At 44.1% G+C, this 22,770-nt stretch overlaps 2 protein-coding genes across 15 annotated transcripts in view; one reads left to right on the top strand and one right to left on the bottom strand.

Annotated features, from left to right (window-relative positions):
* Trpv3 (transient receptor potential cation channel subfamily V member 3) overlaps positions 1-19,283 on the top strand; it is a 33,033-nt gene extending 13,750 nt beyond the window's left edge. For 2 of the 9 annotated variants that reach the window (XM_021238154.2, XM_087191639.1), the window contains exons 8-18: positions 1,323-1,603; positions 3,010-3,186; positions 4,160-4,318; positions 5,040-5,141; positions 6,169-6,242; positions 8,338-8,503; positions 10,725-10,791; positions 12,929-13,203; positions 14,272-14,384; positions 15,586-15,665; positions 16,011-19,283. In XM_021238154.2, the coding sequence (XP_021093813.1) occupies positions 1,323-1,603; positions 3,010-3,186; positions 4,160-4,318; positions 5,040-5,141; positions 6,169-6,242; positions 8,338-8,503; positions 10,725-10,791; positions 12,929-13,203; positions 14,272-14,384; positions 15,586-15,665; positions 16,011-16,108 (1,592 nt within the window). In that variant the 3' untranslated portion in view covers positions 16,109-19,283. Of the gene's footprint in view, positions 1-1,322; positions 1,604-3,009; positions 3,187-4,159; positions 4,319-5,039; positions 5,142-6,168; positions 6,243-8,337; positions 8,504-10,724; positions 10,792-12,928; positions 13,204-14,271; positions 14,385-14,501 lie in introns of all 9 variants that reach the window. The other 7 variants (XR_002386937.2, XR_002386936.2, XR_015443195.1 and 4 more) reach the window with 7 other exon arrangements.
* Aspa (aspartoacylase) overlaps positions 7,576-22,770 on the bottom strand; it is a 34,397-nt gene continuing 19,202 nt past the window's right edge. For 2 of the 6 annotated variants that reach the window (XM_087191643.1, XM_021238158.2), the window contains exon 6: positions 7,576-10,450. In XM_087191643.1, the coding sequence (XP_087047769.1) occupies positions 10,373-10,450 (78 nt within the window). In that variant the 3' untranslated portion in view covers positions 7,576-10,372. Of the gene's footprint in view, positions 10,451-16,771; positions 16,991-21,545; position 22,770 lie in introns of those variants that run through there. The other 4 variants (XM_087191641.1, XM_004857210.3, XM_087191642.1 and 1 more) reach the window with 2 other exon arrangements.

Genomic DNA, 22,770 nt, shown 5'->3' with positions numbered 1-22,770 from the left:
GGATGGGATTGACGCAAGCGATTTCATTTTGATTCTGTCAAGGGTCACGTTTCTTTCACAGATGTTCTGATTGAAAAAAGTTCAAGTGTATGATTTAGATATGGTGAAATTCTCCCACTTTAGTGTATCAAGTGCTGTTACTTTCACAAATGCTTAGATTTGTGTGACCACCACCAGACTCCATTAGGGGCTCCATTAGGCCAAAACAATTTCTCCAAGCAATTTATACAAAATCCCCCCCACCCCCTGTTTTTTTTTTGGCACCAGGGATTGAACTTGGGACCTTGTGCTTGCAAGGCAAGCAGCAGAACCACTGAGCTAAATCCCCGGCCCCACAGAAATCCCTTTTATCCCACCCCAGCTATTATCCACTAACCGCTGATTTGTTTTCTCCCCTGGGTGGCTTTTTAATCAGTAGGACTAGATTGGTCTGGATATCCTGGAGGACAGGGTGAGAGGAAGAGGGGGCCAGGAGGGAAGCAGGAGCCCTGGCACCCAGTCCTAGTGCTGCTCCAGGTGTGTGAGACCACTTGGGAGTCTCTCGTCTTCTCTTTTCTTAGCAAAAATGTATCAGGTACTTACTATCTGCATCAGGCCATGTTCTAGGTGCTTGAAATGTATCATAAACAAAACAAAGGTCTCTGCCTTCATAGGACTTATATTCTAGGTGTGGAGAAAGACCATCCATAATAAACATTATAAATAAGAATTTATAGACTATGTTATAAAAAGGCAAGTGGTATTGAAAAACATGTGACGTAAAGCAGAGGAAGAGGAACTGGAAATTCTGTCTGGAATTGGGAGGGAGGAAGACTTTCAATTGTAAATAAGGTGACATTTGAACCAAGAATCAAAGGAAGTGAAAGGGTGGGCAATGTGATGCAGATCTATACAGGCAGAGGGAGCAGCCTGTGCAAAGGCCCTGAGGTAGGAAAGTGCTCAGTGTATTTGAGGAAAAGGAAGAAGGGCATTGTAGGGGAGGTGGTTAGGAGATATTGGGCTTTGAGGACTGTTTTGGAACTTGGGTTTTTATTCTGTGTAAGGTTGAACATGTGAACAGAGTCAGTCCAGCTGCTGTGCTGAGGACAAAGTGATGGAGAGCCAGAGGGTAGGTGGTGGTGGTGGGGACCAGGAGACCAGTTAGGTAGCCATTGCAGGGATCTAGCATTGGCCTTCCCTGTGACAAGGAGCAGATAAGAAGGTCAGGTAATGTCAGGAGCAGTGCTGCTGACATGGTCAGTTTATGGGCTTTAATCCTGAGCCTGGGAGACACTGCCTCTGGCTCATGGAAGGAACGAGCCCTAGTGCTCCCTTTCCTCCAGGTGAGACGCCCCTGGCCCTGGCGGCATGCACCAACCAACCTGAGATTGTGCAGCTGCTGATGGAGAATGAGCAGACGGACATCACTTCGCAGGACTCTCGGGGAAACAACATCCTGCATGCACTGGTGACGGTGGCTGAGGACTTCAAGACCCAGAACGACTTCGTAAAGCGCATGTATGACATGATCCTGCTAAGGAGTGGCAACTGGGAGCTGGAGACCATGCGCAACAATGATGGCCTCACACCGCTGCAACTGGCTGCCAAGATGGGCAAAGCCGAGGTGGGGCCATGGCTGCAGGGTGGCCAGAGGTCAGGGAGGCACAGCTGCCCCTCTGCCAGCCCTGGGGCCTTTCTGAGGATCCCACAGTCCACAGCCTCAGCCCCCGGAAGGTTCCATCCTTAGGTCTAGAATGGAGTTGTAGCTCCAGGTGGGTTTACTCTGAGTAACCACACGGAGCCAGGGACATGCACCCTGTGGATTCCTACTCTGGATTTTGATCCCATACTCTGTGGCTCTAACTCTTGTCCTGGGACTTCCTTGCTGGGTCCAGACTGGGGTAGCCCTGAAGCTGAGGTGACACATATCTCATATGCTTTGCAGCTGAGCATTCCTACATGGTGAAGCACCCAAGCAGAGCCTGGGTGTCTGACCCTTGAGTTCTTTGGCTTCTTATGAGGGCAGGAATTTTGCATGGCTGTTCTGGATCCAGAGCCAATGGGCTGCTTCTCTGAGGTTATGGAGAGACCCCAGCCTGTGGATCAGGACAGAACTCCTAGCCACAACATCTCTAGCAAAGAGTGTGGCTGCAGGCCCTTTTGCCTTCTGTGATGTGTCTGAAAAACTGAGAGCCGAGAGCTGAGAGCTTTGGTGAAGACTTGGGCTGTGCTGGGCTCAGATCTTTTTTTTTTTTTTTCCATTAATTTTATTGGTACATTTTAGGAAATCAATATGGAGACACCTCAAACAACTAGGATTGGAAGTCCCCTTTGACCCAGCTATTCCCCTGCTGGATATCTTCCCCAAAGAATTAAAAAGAATCATACCACAGTGATATATGCTCATCCATGTTCATAGCAGCACAGTTTGTAATAGCTAAAGCTTGGAAACAGCCCGAGTGCCCATCAACTGGAGACTGGATAAAGAAGATGGGCTCAGATCTTTATCAGTGACTGGAGCTGTGTCTTGGTCTGAGATCAAAGACAAGGCTCAGGTGCTTCTCGGGACAGATCCAGGCATCTGAGCCTTTTCTGCAGCCTCCGAGACTGGGAGGGGTCTGTGGTTCTGTGGAGGCTGCCAGAGAACACTGTGTACCCACCCATCTCCCAAGTCAGCTGCCCTGAGGGCCTTGGGTCTGTCCCAGTGGCTAGGGCTGGGGACCATAAGGGATCTTTTTATTCTCTCATGGAGGGAGGAAGAGTTGGAGAATAGCTGCAACAGAGACGGAGTTGTGTGCCTGCCTCCTTTCCCTTCACCTCCCATCCCCAGGTCATAGCTTTCTGGGGCTTTGAGTCAAGTCAGATGGTGATTGTAGATTGAGCTTCCTCTAAGGGCTTCACCCCTCCCTGTCACTGTGATGTGTGCTCTCCCTGCTTTCCCAGCCCAGGGAGGATGCTTCCTGCGTGGAGATGGCCCAGGACCCCAACCCCCATTCAGTGGCTGACAGTTGTTCCTCTTCCTGTCTCCAGATCCTGAAGTACATCCTCAGTCGTGAGATCAAGGAGAAACCGCTCCGGAGCCTATCCAGGAAGTTCACAGACTGGGCATATGGGCCTGTGTCATCCTCACTCTATGACCTCACCAATGTGGATACCACAACAGACAACTCTGTGCTGGAAATTATTGTCTACAACACCAACATTGATGTGGGTCTCCTGCATGGGCCAGGAGGAGCAGGGAGCAAGGGCTAGACATCAGGCCAGGGGCTCAGGGGGCACTGGAAGGACCTGATGCAGCAGCCCCACAGTGTCTGTGGTCTCCCAGTCCTTTGTCTCAGTGGCAGAGCCAGGCACAGGAAGGTCAGGGCCTGGGGCAGAAGCTGGGCTCAGGTGTTCCTGGGCAACCTCAGATTGTAGACCCTAGCATTAGGGTTTTTTTGGGTCCCAGAATCCTGGCATGTTTGAGTATGGGTGAGGGTGGATGGTGTTGATCTTCTCCATCTTGTTTCTCTCACATCTCCCCTGCTGGTTTATACAGCCTGGCTTGGAATCCTTTCTTCTCCCAGTTCTAGTTCCACATGAAGGTCATGGAGTACACAGCTGGAGCAATTCAAGGGCCTTCCTGGAGGAGCCTGGAGAGGGGAGATAGTAAAGCTGGAGGTGAAGAGAAAGGGTCAACTCCAGGAGATTTTCAGCTTTTGGGCAAAGCGAGGAAGCAGGCTGGGTCTTCATCTGTCATATCTTGCCAACAATTCTGCTTCCCAGAGCCTGCCTTGTCCAGGGTCTCCATGGACCTTCACAGCAGTCTGGTCGGGAGGACAGGGATTGTACAGTTTTATAGATGAGGATTCTGAGGCCTAGAGAGGATTAAGGGCTGTCCTGAGGTCACACAGGGAAGGGGGCAAATTGGAACTGGAATCTTTTCCTAGCCCTCACTGTGCATTAGATTCTCTTGCCGGAAGTCCCAGGCTCCTGGGGGATTTGGCTGCTGCCAGCACACACTGGAAAGAGCCCCAGGAGCTGGAAATTACCCTCCCAACATTTCCAGCTTAACCAGTCCACAGCACATCATGACTGGCCCTGTTCTGCCTGGAGCCCCAGTGACTCAGAGCTCCTTTGCAAACAACCCCTCCCTGCCTCCTTCATCTCCATGGTGACTGGTGGCATTCTACTCCCCCAGAACCGGCATGAGATGCTGACCCTGGAGCCCCTGCACACTCTGCTGCATATGAAGTGGAAGAAGTTTGCCAAGTACATGTTCTTCCTGTCCTTCTGCTTCTATTTCTTCTACAACATCACTCTGACTCTTGTCTCTTACTACCGGCCCCGGGAGAAAGAGGTATGTGGGTCTTGGGGATAGATAGGGAGGTCAGAGCTGGCGTAGCTTGGAGCTGCCCCATTTATAGATAGGGAAACCGAGGCCCAGAGAGGCCAAGAGATTTGGATGATGTCCTCCAATAGTCATCCTTCAGAGTTCCTGGGGAACTGAATACATCTTTGGAGGTTAGTAGGGATAAGCTCTATATGCTCAGCCCTGGGCGCTCAGCCCCAGGCTGACTCAGGTTACAGGGAGAGTTGAGGAATTAGGAACTCCAAGCTCTGCCAGGATTTCTGTCTGACTCTAGAAAGGATTGGGTGTTTCTGCTGTGAAGGTTACAGGAAATGTGTGTGTGTGTGTGTGTGTGTGTGTGTGTGTATGTGTGGTATGATTGGTTGGTCAACCTCCTCAAGACTTTGGGCATTGGTTTCCCATCTATCACTGGGGCACAGTCTGGGCTTTATTTACCCGTGTTAGGAGGTAATGTGTGGTTCTGGGAAGGACAAACGGAGCATATGGGCTTCTTAGCACAGACTGGTTTGATCTCCTAACCAGGGAGTTCTGAGTTCTCATTGAGGGAGGGGGAAGCGATGCCATACCTTCTCTTGCCCTCTATGGAGCTAAGGTTTCATGCTGCCCCTGGCCCAGCTTGAGGTTGTGCCTATACGTCACAGTTCCTCTGGAGGGACACTGCCCTTCCTGCTGACTCCCATGCTGTCTTCCTTCCTTCCTTCCTTCCCAGGACCTCCCACACCCGTTGGCCCTGTCACACAAGATGGGGTGGCTTCAGCTCTTAGGAAGGATGTTTGTTCTCATCTGGGCAACATGCATCTCTGTGAAAGAGGTGAGTGAACATCTAAGCCCTTCCAGACTGCCCTGCGAGGCAGGCAGGGTGAGAATTGCTTGGCTCCCAGCGTTCCCTGCTCTGCCAACACTGCTGGGGACTTTGGAGAGGAATTTTGTTTCTAAACCTTAGATTCCTGAGTTATAACACAAGAGCAAATGAGTGAGGAAGGCCTATCCTACTTATGTCACCCCCTCCATCCAGCCATCCAACCATCCACTATTTATCTATACTTCCAGCCACTCACTGTCCATACTCCTCTCCTAAATCCTGTCCACTGATCTGATCACCTACATCCATTCACATATCCATGTAGCCTTACCTGCCATCCTTCTATTCATTATACAACCATCTTTCCATCATCCATCCATCCATCCATCCATCCATCCATCCATCCATCGATCTGTCAGTTCAACCAATTAACCACTGAATTAACTGATATATTCTGAGCACTCTCTCTGTGGGGCTCTGGAGGAGGTGGTAGGGATGGGGGAAGTGTTTCCTCTTTGAGTTCACAATCCAAAAGGGATGTTATATGGGCACAAACATCTAGATTTTAAGGTAGACTTTGAAAAGGTCCCTGAGTTGGGTTCATACCAGTGCTTAGAGGAAAGGAGATAACTTTTGTCTGGAAGCAAGGGAGGGAGGAAAGCCTTAAAGATAGAGATGACACTTACTCTGTAAGGGTAGGGTAGGGTATGAGGGTGTTGGGGATAATGAACAGCACGAACAGAAAATTTGGCCGTATTTGGGAAATGGTAGGTAACTGTAGTGGTTGGTTTTGTAGGTTCTGTGGTGAGGATAGGGATGAAGAATTAGAGAGGTAAGAAGATTTGAGGGAGGATTCACCATCACTGTGAGGTAACCTTTGTTTTCCAGGCACAGGTCCCTTCCCTCCCTGGGCTCTGGCCAGGCCTTCACATACTCACCCTGCACTGAGTTTCAGTCCTGGGGAAGCACCCCCTTCCCACAGTCTCAACCGAGGGGGATGGAGAGGGTGCAGTTTTTCTTTCCTCTCTGCCCATAGGGCATTGCGATCTTCCTGCTGAGACCCTCAGATCTGCAGTCCATCCTGTCGGATGCCTGGTTTCACTTCGTCTTGTAAGTAGGTCTGTCCCCTTGGTCACCACCTCCCAGGCAAGGCCAAAGTTCTCTTTTGTGGCTACTATATCCCTCTGGAACATCACCTACCTAGTAAGGGAGGCACACAGATACCTGTGGAAAGGATCAGAAACTCCCAGGACAGTGCCCAGTGTCTGGTGGCAGTGATGGCTGACTCCACCGTCACAGAGCCCCAGGAACATGGAAAAGGCATGAGAAGGATTAGCAGTCCTGTTCACTTTTTTACAAAACAATGTTCCAGGGCAGCCTTTCCTAGTTACACAGGGCCTCAGAAAGTCGCCATCTGGGACCTTGGCAGACTAGAATTGAGAGGTACCTGAGAAAGTACTGAGCCTTGTGTATAGATACCCTGAAAGATCTCAGAGCAGCGAAGGGAGTTCCCACAATCTTATGGTGCTTCAGTGGTGTGGAAGACCCAGACTCTTAGTCATCTGCACTCCCAGCTAGCGCAGGGTTGGGGCCACAGTGCCCCAGCCATAAAGCTCAGTTCTGAATGAGATCATGTGCAGCTCACGACAAAGTCTCATGTGACCTCCATCTCTAAGTGAACAGAGGCTGATTCAGCTTTACTGCTGTGGAAATGGAATAGAATCTGCCGCTTGGGGTGAGGAATGCTGGGCTCCTCAGCGGTGTCCACCCTACTGAAATCTCTCCTCTGAGCATGTAGGAGGTTGGTCTATGGGACTGAGAATCTTGGCCTGATGTTTCCAAATGCCTAGGTGTTTCATTATGTGTGTATCTGCCTTCCAGATACATGAACAGTTCTTCATCCCTGTGGGCAGGTGGGGTACCCAGATACTGCAGTAGATAGTTGGGCAGCTGTGACACTGCCCCATTATGTAAGACACATGGGCATCTGTCACCTTTGAGGATGTATGATGATTCCAGGAAAACATCTATTTCTATATGCAGTGGTTTTAGGGCATTGTCCTGCTCTTTTGCTCCTCATTTATTTTGCTAAGGTAGAGGAAGGTGGTAACATCTTTCCTCATTTCAGTCCCAAATGTAGTTGATCAATCAGATGTTTTTTCTTCATGGCACCAGAAAAACAAGCTTGCCTGTGTCCTAACTTTGATTAGCTTGTAATTGTGGAAACTCCCTGATGTTATAAGCAAGAGTATTTTTAATGAGATGTCTGCAAAAGTGGGAGTGTGTGCACTATTTAGGAGTACATTTTAATCTTGTATCTTCAGTATAGATTGTACTTTAAAAAATTTAATTATGGCAAAGTACACAGAACACAAACATTACCATCCTGACCATTTTTAAGTGTACATCTCAAAGCTGTGGAGTTAATTGACAATCTCTAGTATGCTTTTTTTTTTTTTTGTGCTGGGGATTGAACGCGGGACCTTGCACTTGCAAGGCAGGCGCCGGAACCACTGAGCTAAATCCCCGGGGCCTCTATTATGCTTTTAATCTTGCAAAATTGAAACTCTGTGCCTAGCAAACATCTCTCGATTCTCTCTTCCCTGGTAACCAACATTCTACTTTCTGTCTCTATGTGTTTGCCTACCCTGGGTATCATATAAATGGAGTCACATATTATTTTTTTTTTGTGACTAGCTCATTTCAGTTAGCATATATCATACTTTTTTTTTTAAACTGAAAAAGAGTAGGCTTTGGGGGAATTTTATTTTAATTGGCTTATAAGCATAAATAATGGCAGCTTTTGTTATTTTGGTTAAAAATGGAGTCATTCACCACATCCTTAGTCTACTCCAGTATCTCCCAAATCTAGGTGAGAATCATACATCGTATGGGTGATTTAAAGACTATTTATTGGCTCCTGGGCTGCATGCCAGAATCTGCTGGAGTCCTGGGAAGATCTGTATTTTTTTAAAAAAGTACCTATCAGCTTCAACTAGCTAACCACTGGCCTCAACTCACATCTGATGATGTCCCCTACAAAGCTGGAGTTCAGATGTAGTTGGATGGATCTGAGGCAGCCTTAAGTATCCAGTCAGAATTAGTCACCAGGGTGACCATCAGGGATTGAAGTTTGTGAAATCTGGATGTTTGTGCCCTGCTGCTGAGAAGTAAGTAAGGTCTGTCTCCTGTGTCTCCTGAACAGTTTTATCCAAGCTGTGCTTGTGATACTGTCTGTCTTCTTGTACTTGTTTGCCTACAAAGAGTACCTCGCCTGCCTCGTGCTGGCCATGGCCCTGGGCTGGGCGAACATGCTCTACTACACACGCGGCTTCCAGTCCATGGGCATGTACAGCGTCATGATCCAGAAGGTGTGTGGGAGCTGTGGATGGGGGTGGGGTAGGGCGCAGAGGGTGTTCGTTTTTTCAGATGGGAAATTGAGGTCCAGAGAATAGGGGCTTAACAAGGGGCAGCTCACTGCTCTTTCTTCTGAATGCCACAGTCTCCTTTTGCCTTTGGTCAGAATTTACATGTCCAGACCTTAAAATGCTCAGGTTTGTTGGGCATTGAGGAAGGACACACTTTTGTAAAAAAAAGTTCTCATCCCTGGGCAGTGGTGTGCTGGAAACTATTTAACAGTTGTTTGCTGTCACTGTGTGTATGGGAGTGTATACATAATATATATTATGTATATATATATATGTGTGTGTGTGTGTGTGTGTGTGTGCGTGCATGCATACATGTATATATGTGTGTGTATACAGATAACACACAGACCAGTACATTGCATATAGATATACAAACATGCATTTATTAGAAATTATAAAATTACAAATTTTAGCATACAAAGGATGTGTAACATACAATTTGCAAATAATAAAATATGCAATACACTTTATTGTAAATTCCATGTAACCGGTTGAATCTCACAGAATAATTTGTTGCTTTTATAGAATTTTTACATTCGTTGCCAGCCTTATGGTTGAATTTGACAAATTAATGTTGTTCTCTTCTGGAGTGAATGTTGGTTCATATTTTATAAGCAGTAAGATGAAAGTGAAACAGTGAAGATTTATGTTGAAACTTTACTTGTTTGTCAATGATGTGAGCAATTTCTTTGCTGAATTGGATAATTGTTTGCAAATACTAGAAGGATATCTTGTTAATATTTGTGTGTTATTCATAATGTAATGGTATAGAAGGACATACTTTATTTTATTTTATTTATTTTTTTGTTTTTTTGAGACAAGATCTCGCTATGTAGTTCAGGCTAGCCTCAAACTCCCTATGTAGCCTGGGCTGGCCTTGAACTCATGGCAATCCTCCTGCCTTAGCCTGCTGGGATTACAGGCATGTGCCACCATGCCAGGTGATTAGAAGGACATATTTAAAAATTTAATCTGCCTTAACATTTCTTTTATCACTGTCTTAAATCTAGATGTAGACATCAGCAAAACAGTGAGTCAATCTTTGATTTGTAGCATTTACCAATTTTCATGAAATGCTACAAATATTCCCCCCACAGGCAATTTCCAGCTACCACTGGACATCAATTTAGGAAGAGATGTGCAGTTATGCATCATTACAGCTTTTCCATCATACGGCTACAGTAGATGTAAGAAAACTCAAAGCATAGGTAGTTGAAAAATACAGTATATGAACTAGGAAGTGATCAGTTTTGAACATTTATTATCTTTGTTTGAAATATAATTTACTTAATTGTTTCTATGATTAAACTTTTAAACATGTTCTTAACAAGTTGTTCTCTGTCACTGTGTGTATGAGACACTATGTGTCTGTGTGCATGCACATGTGGATATATGTGTCATTATACAAATAATTATAAATTATACAAATAATTTCTTTTTTCCTCTGCTTTATTGATGTACAATTGATAAATAAGAATGTATAAACTTTAGGTGTACAGTATGAGGACTGGGTATATATTGTAAAATGATCACCAATTTCAAGTTGGTTAACACACCCATCACATTGCATAGTTTTCATTTTTGTGCATGTGTGGTAAGAACATTTAAGATCTCTCCACACATTTCAAGTATGCAATTTGATATTGTTAACTACAGTCATCATGTTTTACATTAGATCCCTAGAACTTATTCATCTTCTAACTGAAAGTTTGATTTAGTTCTTAATAATGGCTGTGTTGCCTTTATTAATGATAATGTAATAATTTATTATATATTAATTATTAATGCACAAAACTCATTAAAATTCAACAATCAGCTCTTGTGAACTGGCATGAGCTGGCTCCAGCATGCCACTGTCTGCAGAAGTGTGAGGACTCCAGGTGTGAGACCCTGTGGAGAAAGGTAGGGTGAGGCAGAGACTGAGTCCCAGGAGGGGGAAGAGAGAACCTGGGGCTGGTGCAGAACTGGAAGGCTTTCTGGGGGAGGTGGGCCCAAAACTGAGCCTGGGAGCATCAGGAGGAGTCTACTGGGTAAAGACAGAGTAGCCTGAGTGAAGGCAGGATTAGGGTGAGGGGCTAGGAGAGGGCAGGAGGAGGCAAGTAGATCAGTTTACAATGAATATGTATCCATATCTTACACTTGAATCATGTTTGTTTCTTTGTAGGTCATTTTGCATGATGTTCTGAAGTTCTTGTTTGTATATATCGTGTTCTTACTTGGATTTGGAGTAGGTAATTGATTCATAATTAATAACTCCCATAAGTATAAAGCACTTTATGCAGATGTTATAATTACAAAGCACATACCTAGCAGTGGGGCACCTGCCATTTTAGTATTTTCCAGGTAGTATCTTTTTTTTTTTTTTTTTGGTACCAGAGATCGAACTCAGGTCCTTGTGCTTGCGAAGCAGGTGGCAAAACCACTGAGCTAAATCCCCAGCCCTAGGCAGTATCTTTTTACTTCTGTCAACAACTTGATCAAGGAGGAATCATCACCCCTGGTCCCAAGGTAACTGAGGCACAGAGACTCAGGGCCATCATTCTTACCCATCCACGCTGTGTAATCTGCCACCCTCTTTCTTTTTTTAATATATATATTAATTGGTACATTTTAGGTATAAAATACATTTACATTTATCATTGGGTACTTGTACCTGTACATGATGTATCTTAGTTCTTATTTTTTCTCCCATTACTTGTGTGCCCTTCACCCCTCCACCCTTCCCTATTTACACAGACTTTGTTTCCATTTTTTTTTCTTTCTCATAATTTTTCCTTTCCCTTCTTCCCTTTTCCCTTCCCCTCCCGCCATCCCCAAACCCTTGGACCTTTTCCTATTTCAAATTATCAATTATTCATTTTAATCATTTTCATCCTTATTTACACTTTCAATTTCTCACACTAGAGATACTATTCGGTATTCACACATGTGTGTCCTATTTATTTCACTTAAGAGTGTGGCCTCAGTATGCATCCATTTGGATATAAATGTCTCTAGTTTCTCATTCTTTATGGCTGAGTAGTACTCCATTTTATTAAAAAACCACATCTTCTTTATCCAGTTTCCAGTCGATGGGCACTTGGGCTGTTTCCAAGCTTTAGCTATTACAAACTGTGCCGCTATAAACATAGGTGCACATATATCACTGTGGTATGATTCTTTTAATTCTTTGGGGAAGATTCCCAGTAGAGGAATAGCTGGGTCAAATGGGACCTCTAGTCCTAGTTCTTTGAGGTATCTCCATACTGATTTCCACAGTGATTGCACCAGTCTGCACTCCCACCAACAATGGAGAAGGGTTCCTTTCTCTCCACACCCCCACCAGCATTTGTTATTGGTTGATTTCTTGATAGCAGCCATTCTTTGCTGCCACCCTCTTTCATACTCATTGTTTCCTGTGGCCCTCAGATCTTGAGGCAGGCTTAGCAGGTGTTTTCAGCCTACTTTACAGATGAGAAAACTGAAGTGCACAGAAATTTGACTGATGACCTTCAGAAACAGTAGTACAGTAACACACTGGGGTAACATCCTTTGACCTTCCATATCTTGTTACCACCACAATTTGCTTCAGATAGGTCTGTGAGAACCTCACGTCAGCCAGGGACCAGGAATGGGGAGCCCCTTCTTTAAAACTTTCCATTTACAATGGACAGAATTGTATGACTTGATTTTATTTCTAACATCTGGATAGAGAGGTATGGTTCCCTGCTCCACCCCATGATAGTTTTTTTTTCCCTCAGTGATCATTGACATTTGAAATTAGGCAGCTGTTACCAACTGCCTGGTACCATTTCTGGGTTAAAATTTGCTCATTCACTGGCTCCTTCATCTGCTCATCCATGGATCCATGCATTCGCTCACACATTAATTTACCTATTCATTTACCCAGCAATGAACCACTACTGTGGTGTGTTGGAATGAAGAGGCCTGGGTCTCGCTTCTCCATTAGAAAGAGACACAGAATCTTCCACTCTTGGGGGAGGCAACCCAGGATACAGGAAATCAGGAGCTCAAAGAATAGCCAGAGAGTGAGGAACATGCATGTAGATTACAATAGGTAGTTCTTTCTGCAAGGCCATGAGGAAGCAAGGCTGAACCCTGGGGCAGAGAAGGAAGAACAAAGGGAGCTCTTTTGGGCAGGTAGGGCATTCTGTAGGAGATCAAGGTAGAGAAACCAGTGTTAGAAGGCTTCTGAGGGCCCTAGGCTGGAGATAGGAGTTAAGAGGACAGAAAGAAGGAAGCAAAAGGCTTGTTCTGTGTGAGTGAGTGTGTGTGTGTGTGTGTGTGTGTGTGTGTACACATTTACATGGGTTGTCAAATAGCCAACCAGGCAAAGAGGGCAAGAGAACACCTGTTATGTCCTCCCAGCCCTGGCCTCGCTGATTGAGAAGTGTTCCGATGACAGCGAGGACTGCAGCTCCTATGGCAGCTTCAGTGATGCCGTGCTGGAGCTCTTTAAGCTCACCATAGGCCTGGGCGACCTGAAAATCCAGCAGAACTCCACCTATCCCATCCTCTTTCTGTTCCTGCTCATCACCTATGTCATCCTCACCTTCGTCCTCCTCCTGAACATGCTCATTGCCCTGATGGGGGAGACCGTAGAGAACGTCTCCAAGGAGAGTGAGCGCATCTGGCGTTTGCAGGTGAGCTAGGAACAGGGACTTGGTTTAGCACATGGTCAGGGATGACTCAGCACTGGCAAGTTTGGGGTGGGGTCTGGGGATCTGCATAAGCCATGTTTGAAGAAGCCCTTGTCTAGGTTCTTTGAGTACAGGGTCTAGGAAGTGTGAGAGAAACCCAGGCTTGTGGGGATGCTCTGCTCTTTGTCAACAGTGTGATATGTGAATGCTGAAGGGTGACCTTAGGCTTCATTAAGGGGAGTCTAGGGCTTAGGACAATGAAAGTAACTGCTCTGCTCCACCCTGGCTTTAACACTCCTTACCTACTGAGGACACAGTCTTCTGGATGGGTCCTGATGTGGTGACCAGGTTTGGGAGAGGAATGGAGACTATGTCTCAGAAGAAATGGTTGTTGGAACTAGGGCTGAAGAAGGGGAGAGTGAGTTCCTTCAGATATCTGTAGAGCTACCGGGAAAGAGGGTTCAGCTCCATTCCGTGGCTCCAAAAGGCAGAACTGAGGTACATGGGAGAATTACAGGGAGAAAAGCTTTGATTTGTCACAAGAAAGTTTCTCATTATTGCAATCTTCTTCTTTTTTTTTTTTTTTTTTTGGTATCGGGGCTCAAACTCAGGACCTTGTACTTCCCAGGCAGGCGAGGCGCCACTGAGCTGAATCCCCAGCATACAACCTTCTTAATTGGATTGTTGATAATATTCCGGAGAGACTGGATTTAATATGGCCAGGAGAACTGCTGGGGGAATTCCAGTCCCGGGAAGGGGCATGGCACTATGTGATATCTGAACTTCCCCCTGTTGTGGGATTTCAGGGCCCTAACATTTCCGTTAGGAGGCTCCTGGACTTTCAGAGACATTATATCATGCTTAAACATTTGGAACATCTCTCTCAAACTTTCTGCTCTTTTATTTTTGAATTCTGTAGATCAGGTGAGTGCTCAGGATCTGTCATTAAGCAGCCAGCCAGGGTGGAGGGGTTGTTTGATGGCGTGTGTGTGTGTGTGTGTGTGTGTGTATGCAACACTCCTATGGAGGGCTGGCTCTGAGCAAGGAGCTTAGGCTTGTTTATGTCCCCAGAGAGCCAGGACAATCTTGGAGTTTGAGAAAATGTTACCAGAATGCCTGAGGAGCAGATTCCGGATGGGAGAGCTGTGCAAAGTAGCAGAGGATGACTTCCGTCTGTGTCTTCGGTAACAAAGAGGAAGGGCCCTCCTGTGGCAGTCTTTGGGGTGGGTAAAGGGACCATGTTAGAGAAACAAAGCTGCCACTCACTTGCATGACCACCCTGCTGTCTCCTCTGACCTCAGAAGATGATACTTGCTCTTGTGGAGTCCTGCGCCTGGGATGAGGGTTCGTGAGCTTCAGAAGGGAGAGAGGAGACTGCCACTAGTGGGTCCTGCTCTGCCCTTTGGGAGCTGCCTCTATGGCCTTCCCTGTCCACTGTCTGGCATAGAAAAGGTGTGCCAACCTGATAATCTTTGTCCTTCTGTCTACCCTATGGGTTTCTACCCTGTATGGGTTCCCACCCTGTATGGGTTCCCGTGTCACTAGGGAAACTGGGGCACATGTTTCCCCACCAGACAGAAAATGAGACAGCTACTTTCCACAGACTTCAAGCTTTCTGATTTTTAAAAAAGTCTTGACATATCCCAAGACCACCTTTTCAGAAAAGTGTTCTTCCTACCTCCTACCTGAATACTTAATCCTACAGATGCTTTTTTTTTTAGTATAACCTAAATAGTCTTAGTCTACTTTTCTGACTGTTATTCTCACCCCTGGAAACCATCACTTCTGACTGTAATATGTACTCTAACAAAAATGTCTGATTTGAACACTTTTTCTCTAGAGATGGTCTTTTAGTATTAACTCAAATCAAACTAGTGTTTCCAGCTGTGCTTTAACATTGTAGGCACTGCCTGCTTGCACTGGGGCATGAACCACAAACACCTTCCCTCAGCGCATCTTTCCTCATGGCTGAACTTTCACTAATTCAAGGCTCATGCCTTCTCAGCCCAGCCCTCCCTCTGTCCATCCTTCTTCCCTGTGAGCTCACTCTCATCAGTCAGGCACAGTTGTTGGTGTCTGAAGATGTACGCTTTACACCTGTCTGAGCAACTTCCAGGATTTCTGGGTTCCTGGGCATGGGACTATGTGAACTTCCCCCTACAATGGAAGAAGAACTCATCCTTTGAGGCTGGGAAATGGAGGCTTGGACAGGTTTCAAACCCTAGTAATTCTGATGTGACTGTGCTGGGTAGGAGTATTCCATCTCTAGGAGGGACAGAAGGGGGGCCTATGTAGTAGCTAAGACATCTGAATGCAGCACTAGTATCTGTTTGTACTTAATAAGGTTCAATTGTGAAGTAGTGAGAACAATAATCACACTTGCAGGATCAATGAGGTGAAGTGGACTGAATGGAAAACACACGTCTCATTCCTCAATGAAGATCCGGGGCCCATCAGACGGACAGGTACTGTTGCCTTGAGGCACTGTGTGGGGTGTGTTCCTGTTTGACCATGTGACCTTGTGCAAATCAAGTCTGAGGGCCCTGATTTTCCCTACCTGTGAAATGGAAGTGTTGACTTAGATTGGTTCTTAGGTCCCTTCCAGCTCTAACATTTTATAGTCCTACTCAATACAAGTTTTAAAAATTAGGTGGTAGGGCGTAGGGTTGAGGCTCAGAAGTAGAGCATGTGCTAATTATTTGTGAGGTCCTAGGTTCCAATCTCAGCATCACCACCAGAAAAAAAATTATACTAACATGTTGAAACATGAAATGTAGAGTGATGCACTTCTAAAATTTTTTTTTTTAAAGTGGATTTCAACAAAATCCAAGACTCTTCCAGGAGCAATAGCAAAACGACCCTCAATGCATTTGAGGAAATAGATGAGTTTCCAGAAACTTCAGTGTAGAAGCAGAACCCAGAACTGATGCGAGAGTCGTATGCTGCAGGTGGAGTCCTTCCTGAACTCTGCTGAGGGACTGTGCAGAGCGGTGGTCTGGAAGCAAGCGACATCCTCATGCTGAGCAGGTAGCTCTACCCAGAGGCAGCTGTCAGCATTGGAGAGGGAAACACCTTGGGTTCTGTTACTCAGTGGATTTAGTGTAAACCCATGGCCAACTGTCCTGAGCATGGGAGTCTCCTAAAGTCCAGGTTGAAATCCTTGGTTTGACTAATTGCAGGTCAGCTTCACTAGGAGACAGAGAAGTTGGGGAAGGGGCCTGAGGAGTGGGGAGGGAGTCTCTTCTCTTGCCAGCGTCTTCTTGTCAGCCCAACTCCAGCCCACAGATCTCAGTCTCCCTATGGTGACTGGGTCTTCTGAATTTATGAGAGAATTTTGATCACATCCCAGGATGTGCAGAGGACTGAGCTAAGCTGGATATCCTGGGGGAGGAGGGATATGAGATACAGAAATGCCCTTCCAGAACCTTCAGGAAACAGGAAACCACCCTTGGAATGAAACCCAAGGCTCAAACTGTCTCAAACTGAGAGATATTTTTTAGTAGCGTAATTAACACAGGGTTTTAATTTTTAATAGAGAAGACATTTCACTTTTGAATGAAAATTACTTCAGATGAAGTATGTGATTTTAAAAGCTGAGAAATAGATCTTGGGCTTTTGGGCTGGATGTAAGTATTATATACTTGGTTTTAGGGTGGCCAGAGCAAAGACAAACAGCTTTTTTCATGCACATGCAAGTCCACAGGAGACAGGCTGCCATCTGGGTGAAAGGGCTTGGCTCGTCTCCTGTTTTGCCATAGTGTAGGCCTCTGTGCTGGGGCTGTGGCTTCATCTGAAACAGAAATAGCAGCCACTCTATTTATGTGGTCTTAATCTCAGAAGTGACTAGTACACATTAGTATTTCTCATTGGGGGAATTTAGCAAAATACCTGACCTGCTCTGGTAGCAAGTATTTTTGTTAACTGTGAATTTTGAAGCTGAAGGGGAAGGCTTGTGAGAGACACTTTTGCCAAGACTTAGAGTTTATTTTTAGATCCTCATCCTGAGATTTTCTGCCTGGTGAAATTCCACAGAGTTAGTTTGAGAATTCATGTGGGGATTTTTGAGATGTAATTATTGAGATAGTCACTGTGAATTTTAATTTTAAATGGGGCCTTCAGATGACTTGGCAATGGGTGAGTTAATCTGATTTGAGGAAAACCTGATCCCAGGCCCAACAGAGTAGTCTGGGCCCCGTCCCTACTTTGGGCTGCTCTGTGTCTCTGCTTGGCTAGATGAGTAGAAACATGGGCTGTGTGTCCCTGATGGGCCAGGTGGGGGTGGGGGTGGGAAGGTTGGTGCAGTCCTGAGAATAGCCTTGTCTGCAGCAGCCCTTGCATGACTAGCTTTCCAGGGAGTCATTAGTCCTCTCAGTGTAGTAGTCAGACCAAGTTCAGATGTGAGCGGAGAAGATTTGAAGGAGACGTCATGGGAGCAAAAGGGTCAGATGTTTCCTGATGAGCAAAACTAGTGAAAGAACTAGAGAAAATTTTTGGTTGAACTCAGTCTTCAACTGCTCCAGATATTGGAGATATTTAAGCAGAAGCTGGTTGAACACTTATTTGAGATGTTATTGAAGAAAGTGGCTGGATGAATTTTAAGGTCCTTTTTGGCCTAGAGATTGTACAAATCAGCATTCCTTAGCTGGAGTCACCTCCTTAAATTTATCATGAGCAGAAGTCCTGGGTTGAAGGAGAGCCATTTAGGTCCGTGATGCCATGTACTACACTGTGGAGCTGGGAATTCCAGAATTGCTTAGACTGGGATATTAACAGATAAAGTCCAAAGACTCCATTTTCCACTTGGTTAAAAGGAAGGTTAGGCAAATAGAAATTAATAATTGGATCTTTGTCTTCTCACATATCATGGAGAGCTGCTTTCTGTAGATCTGGATTGAATTTGTTGGCAAGATCATTTTCTTTTCTTTTTTTTTGGTACCAGGGATTGAACTCAGGACCTTGTGCTTGCGAGGCAGGTGTGGCATCACTGAGCTAAATCCCCGGCTCCAAGATCATTTTCTATACTGGATATTTTCCTCAAAAGTGGAATTCCCCAAAGGCTTTCAGCCTAGAAGGCCTGAGCCTACATAAATTTGCTAAGGCAGAGAGAAGCAATGAATCAAAAAGCATCCTAGTAAAAAGGACTAATTCCTTCATTTTATACTTGGAGATTAAACCTCTGAAAAGAACATGAACTTATTAAAAATCATGGAGGAAGTCATGTAAGAGTAGTTGAGGCCAGAAAGTTCTAATTCCTAGACCATAGATATCCCCCTTTACCATTATTTTTAGCACAGTTATTCAGTACATTTGAGTTTATTTTTGTGGTTGGCACATACCAGGGGCTTGACTTTTTGCTCAGATGACTTGTTTGGCAGTCAGCATTGTCCTCATGATTCCTATGACTGGTCTAAAATTCAAGTGTGCATACACATGTGCACAAAACTACACATGTGTACACCTCACTGAACCCCTGGATCTATCAGAGCATATTAAAACTCTACAATTTACATTTCAGAAACATAAGGGGAAGATTATTTTAAAGCATGGGATCTCCCATGCTCAGACAGTGCTTTTTGGCTGCAAATGGTGTTTTGGCTCAACTTTTCCTTGGGAAGAATTCATTATTATAGACATTATGTCATGTGACTGTTTGGAATAAAAAATTTGCTTATCTTCCTTCCTGGGATGGGGGAGAAGATGTGAAAGGTTGTACTGTGAAGTCACTAAGCTCTTAGAAGGCATCTGCCTAAGAGAGTACAGTATTATTGACATTGTTTTTCTTCCTCAAGGCCTGGTGGAACTGTGTCCTTTTGCTCTGGGCAGGGCCCAGGTAGATCAGTGGTCATCCAAGCCATACTTGACTTCTACATTGATTTACATGCTTTAACTGTGATCTTGGTTCCAAACACAGAATTGTCATCCTACTCTCATTGAATGTTCCTAATTTTTAAATTCTCATTTATAGATGTGTTCTTAGTGTTGTGTATGTGAGACTCTGTGTTCAAGAAAGAAATCATGAAAAGAGTAAGACTATTTTAGTCTCATTATTTTGATTTCTAATAAATATTTATTTTGCCTTGTTATGCCTCTGTTTTATTCTTGTCTTGTGTGTGTGCGAAAATGAAGACTGACTAGAAACCCTCGCGTGTTGCTTCATAGGAATGGATAAAAGTAAAGCTGGCTTTTGGATCGAAAGTATTCTTACTAGTCCTGGCTCAGGGATGGAGCAAGCAGCATGTCACCTTCATGCAGTGTCTACATCTCAAAGTCTATGCATGTCTGGTACCCTATTTAAACCACTCAGCAACTTTGGAAGCAGTTTGAGTAAAGGACTTGGAGCCAGATAATATTAGTGGTTCAGGGTGACGCCCAGGCAGTGCTCTATCCAGGTCCTGCTGGCTCTCAATTTATTTTTCATGAATATAAACACATGGCTCCACCTGGAGACCAGGAGATATAAATCCCTCCAGCCTACCTCACAGGATTTTCATGAAGAAGCAATGAAAGAATGGATCTGAAAGGGGTGATATTGTTAGTATCCTTGTTACTCACCAGCCCAACTCATATGTATATTTTTCATTTGATTAAAATATTTCATAAGGGTAGCAGTTCTTACCTGGAATCCCAGGACATTGCTTTGTCATGATGGGCTGTGGAATTTACAATCCATTCATTAATAAGTGAAATACTGACTTGTTCATTTAATTCAAATGAATCCCATAATGCCTTCCTTCACTGGGATGTGGCTTGTTGGTAGCAAATAAATTTTATACCAATCACATCCTTAGCTTGAATAGGTTTTAGTACATAATCTAGGAATGTGTCATCCATGAGAATATTCTGAGTAGGCTGGTAGAAAAAGAATGTAAACCCCTCCTGTCAGATATATTCCTGGTACTGGGACCCTTATGTCAATGGACTTGAATATTTTTATGGCTCTTGATAATGTGAAAAATTACTTTCTGCACTATGAAACTCTCTCTTTAATATTACACTATTTTGTAGGTTTGGTACTACATCCCAGACAGGGAAGCTGAGACTTGGAGACAAATGACAGGCAAAAGTCACAATGCTCTTTTCTTGCCTAGGATCTAGGTTCTCTGAAGTTTAGTTAGACTGGTATCAAAAGATACCACTTTTATTACTGCACCAGGCTGCCTCTTTGACAATAACAGCAACGTTCTGCAAAGAGGAAGGGATCCAGTGCAGCGCTACAAAAATATATCTTCCCTACTCTCCTTTGAGATACCACGATAGGTTGAAAAGTGTAGAATGGAGTGAATTCACTTGGGAGTCATAGGGAGAACACTTGGTGACAGAGAAAGAAGACGTAGGTGGAATGTGAAGACATTTCCATAGAGAAAGGATGCCTGAGCACACTCATTTATTCAACTAAACTTTATTGGGCACTTATTAGATTGCAGACGCCAAAAAAGATGCTGTTAATGTCCTCAAGATGGGATAGAGGGCAAGGAGGGCAAAGGGGCAACCAAGTCAGGTAAAGGGAGACCAAGAAGTACATGACAGCTGCGTTACATTTTGAAGGAAACACAGGAATTAGCTAGAGGAAGGTCTGGGATGGGGGAGACGAATGAAGGTGAGAAAATTCTAGGGCAAGACTCAGTCTGGATAAAGGCATAGAAGAATAAATCAGTGGGAAGGGCATGGGAACAGAGAGAAAGGGAAGGGGGATGTGTCTGGAGAGAATGGGGGAGGAAGGGGTGGATCATAAAGGGGCTTTTGTGCTAGGTTGAACTTGAATAATGTATTAAGTACAAACTCTGTACCAGGCACTGAGCTAAGTGCTTACGTACATTAGGCTGCTTAATCCTCACAATGACCCCACAAGTGAAGCACTATTATTATGATCATCCTCATTTTATAAATGAGAGAACCGAGTGTGTAGATTGTTAGAAATAATCAAAACAAAACTGAAAGTGGCTAAAACCACACAGAGATGTGTTACAGATTTTAAAAAATCACATCTAATTAGAAACACTAAAGATTTTATGAAGATTAAGCCAGTGAAAAATTAGACTTGATAGAAGTAATAAAAAACCTGATATCACTGTGACCTAAATTCACATTACATATTTTTCAAAAAATTTTAATTTTTTGATGAATTAAAATTTAAGGGAAGAACTGAGCGTCCTTGCCAAAACTTACATTTGGAAAAACTGATCTAGGGAAGGAAGCTGGACTCTGAAATAAAATAAAATGGAATCCTCACAGTGGGAGAAGGGAGCATGGTAAAACGTACATATGAAAGCTGTTGAACAAATCAGATGTTTACTACAACATTCAGAAAGTAGAGAGTTTATTTTTATAGAGTACACTTTAAATGCTGAAAAATTTAAAAAATGTTTAATTGTGTCTTATAAAACATTAAAAATAGAGTGAAATTGCTTTAGTGGAGTTTACTCTGGGAGAATGAGAATGTTTGTGTGTGTATGTTCCAGGTAATGTTAGTGGAGTTTTTTTTTTTTTTTTTTTTTGGTACCGGGGATTGAACTCAGGTCCTTGTGCTTGTGCAGCAGGCGGCAAAACCACTGAGCTAAATCCCTGGCCCAAGTGATTTGAAGCCATAAACATGGGTTTCTTGGGGTCCAGACTGTGGGATAAAAATGCTTCTTATTCAGCTGTTGTGGCCTGAGAGAGGAGGGAGTCACCCTAGCGAGGTTGGAGAAGGAGGCACGCAGTGTTTGGCCACAGGTCCTGCAAGGAGAAGAATCACAGGAGGCGAGAATGTTCTTTCAAAATATGAAGTGACAGCTGCAAAGAGTTTGCTTCTTGCAGATTGTCCATGTTGAGAATAGGTAGCTTCTCAAGGGGTGTGTGAAACATCAGAGTTTTTGGATGTATTCATATGCAACTTTAAAATTAGCCCTCATTTCTTTTTCACATTTTGCCTGCAAAATAACATTTTAAAATCTCCTACAGATATCACAACTATTGAGAAAGTTAATAGACTGGATACTTAATATATTGTCATTAATTCAAATAGAAAATTCAAAAAAATAACAAGTCTGTACCATTAGTTTCTAGCACTTATATATTACTTGAAAACATACATTTCAAGTTAATTACTTTGCATATAATATATAATTTAATTTTATATGTTGAGTGTGAAGTCTGTTTAGAATGTTAAACTATCAAAATGTCATGTCTAAAAGCTATATAGAAACAGGAAGCACACTTTTCTGAATAAACTACATACATAAAATATAATACCTTTAAAAGAGATTCATTCATTTATTCTCTTTTTAAAGAAACTGGTCTGGATGCCTACCGTGTCAGGCATGGGGGTGGAGGTACAGACTTGTAGAGTTTTTCAAGATACCCTATTATAATTGTTGCACTAGCAAGGATTTCTAGTGGAAAGAGGAACGAATGCTCTTTGCATTGAGTGTGAGTTTAGTTGTCTTTGCGAAAGCTTCTTTCTTTTCATAATACGCGACCTCATTCACAAACACTGGGTACACGGTGCAGTCTCCACCCAATAGAATAGTCTTTCCGTCAAGAGTCACAAACACAGGGTCCCCAGGGTGTAATGGTTTCCAGTCTTGATCC

The sequence above is a fragment of the Heterocephalus glaber genome, unplaced genomic scaffold (assembly GCF_053883595.1).
Source record: "Heterocephalus glaber isolate CG9 unplaced genomic scaffold, H.glaber_assembly_v1.0 deba00001564, whole genome shotgun sequence".
In the NCBI taxonomy this organism is placed as follows: domain Eukaryota; kingdom Metazoa; phylum Chordata; class Mammalia; order Rodentia; family Bathyergidae; genus Heterocephalus; species Heterocephalus glaber.
This window is presented reverse-complemented; position numbering and strand designations above follow the sequence as displayed.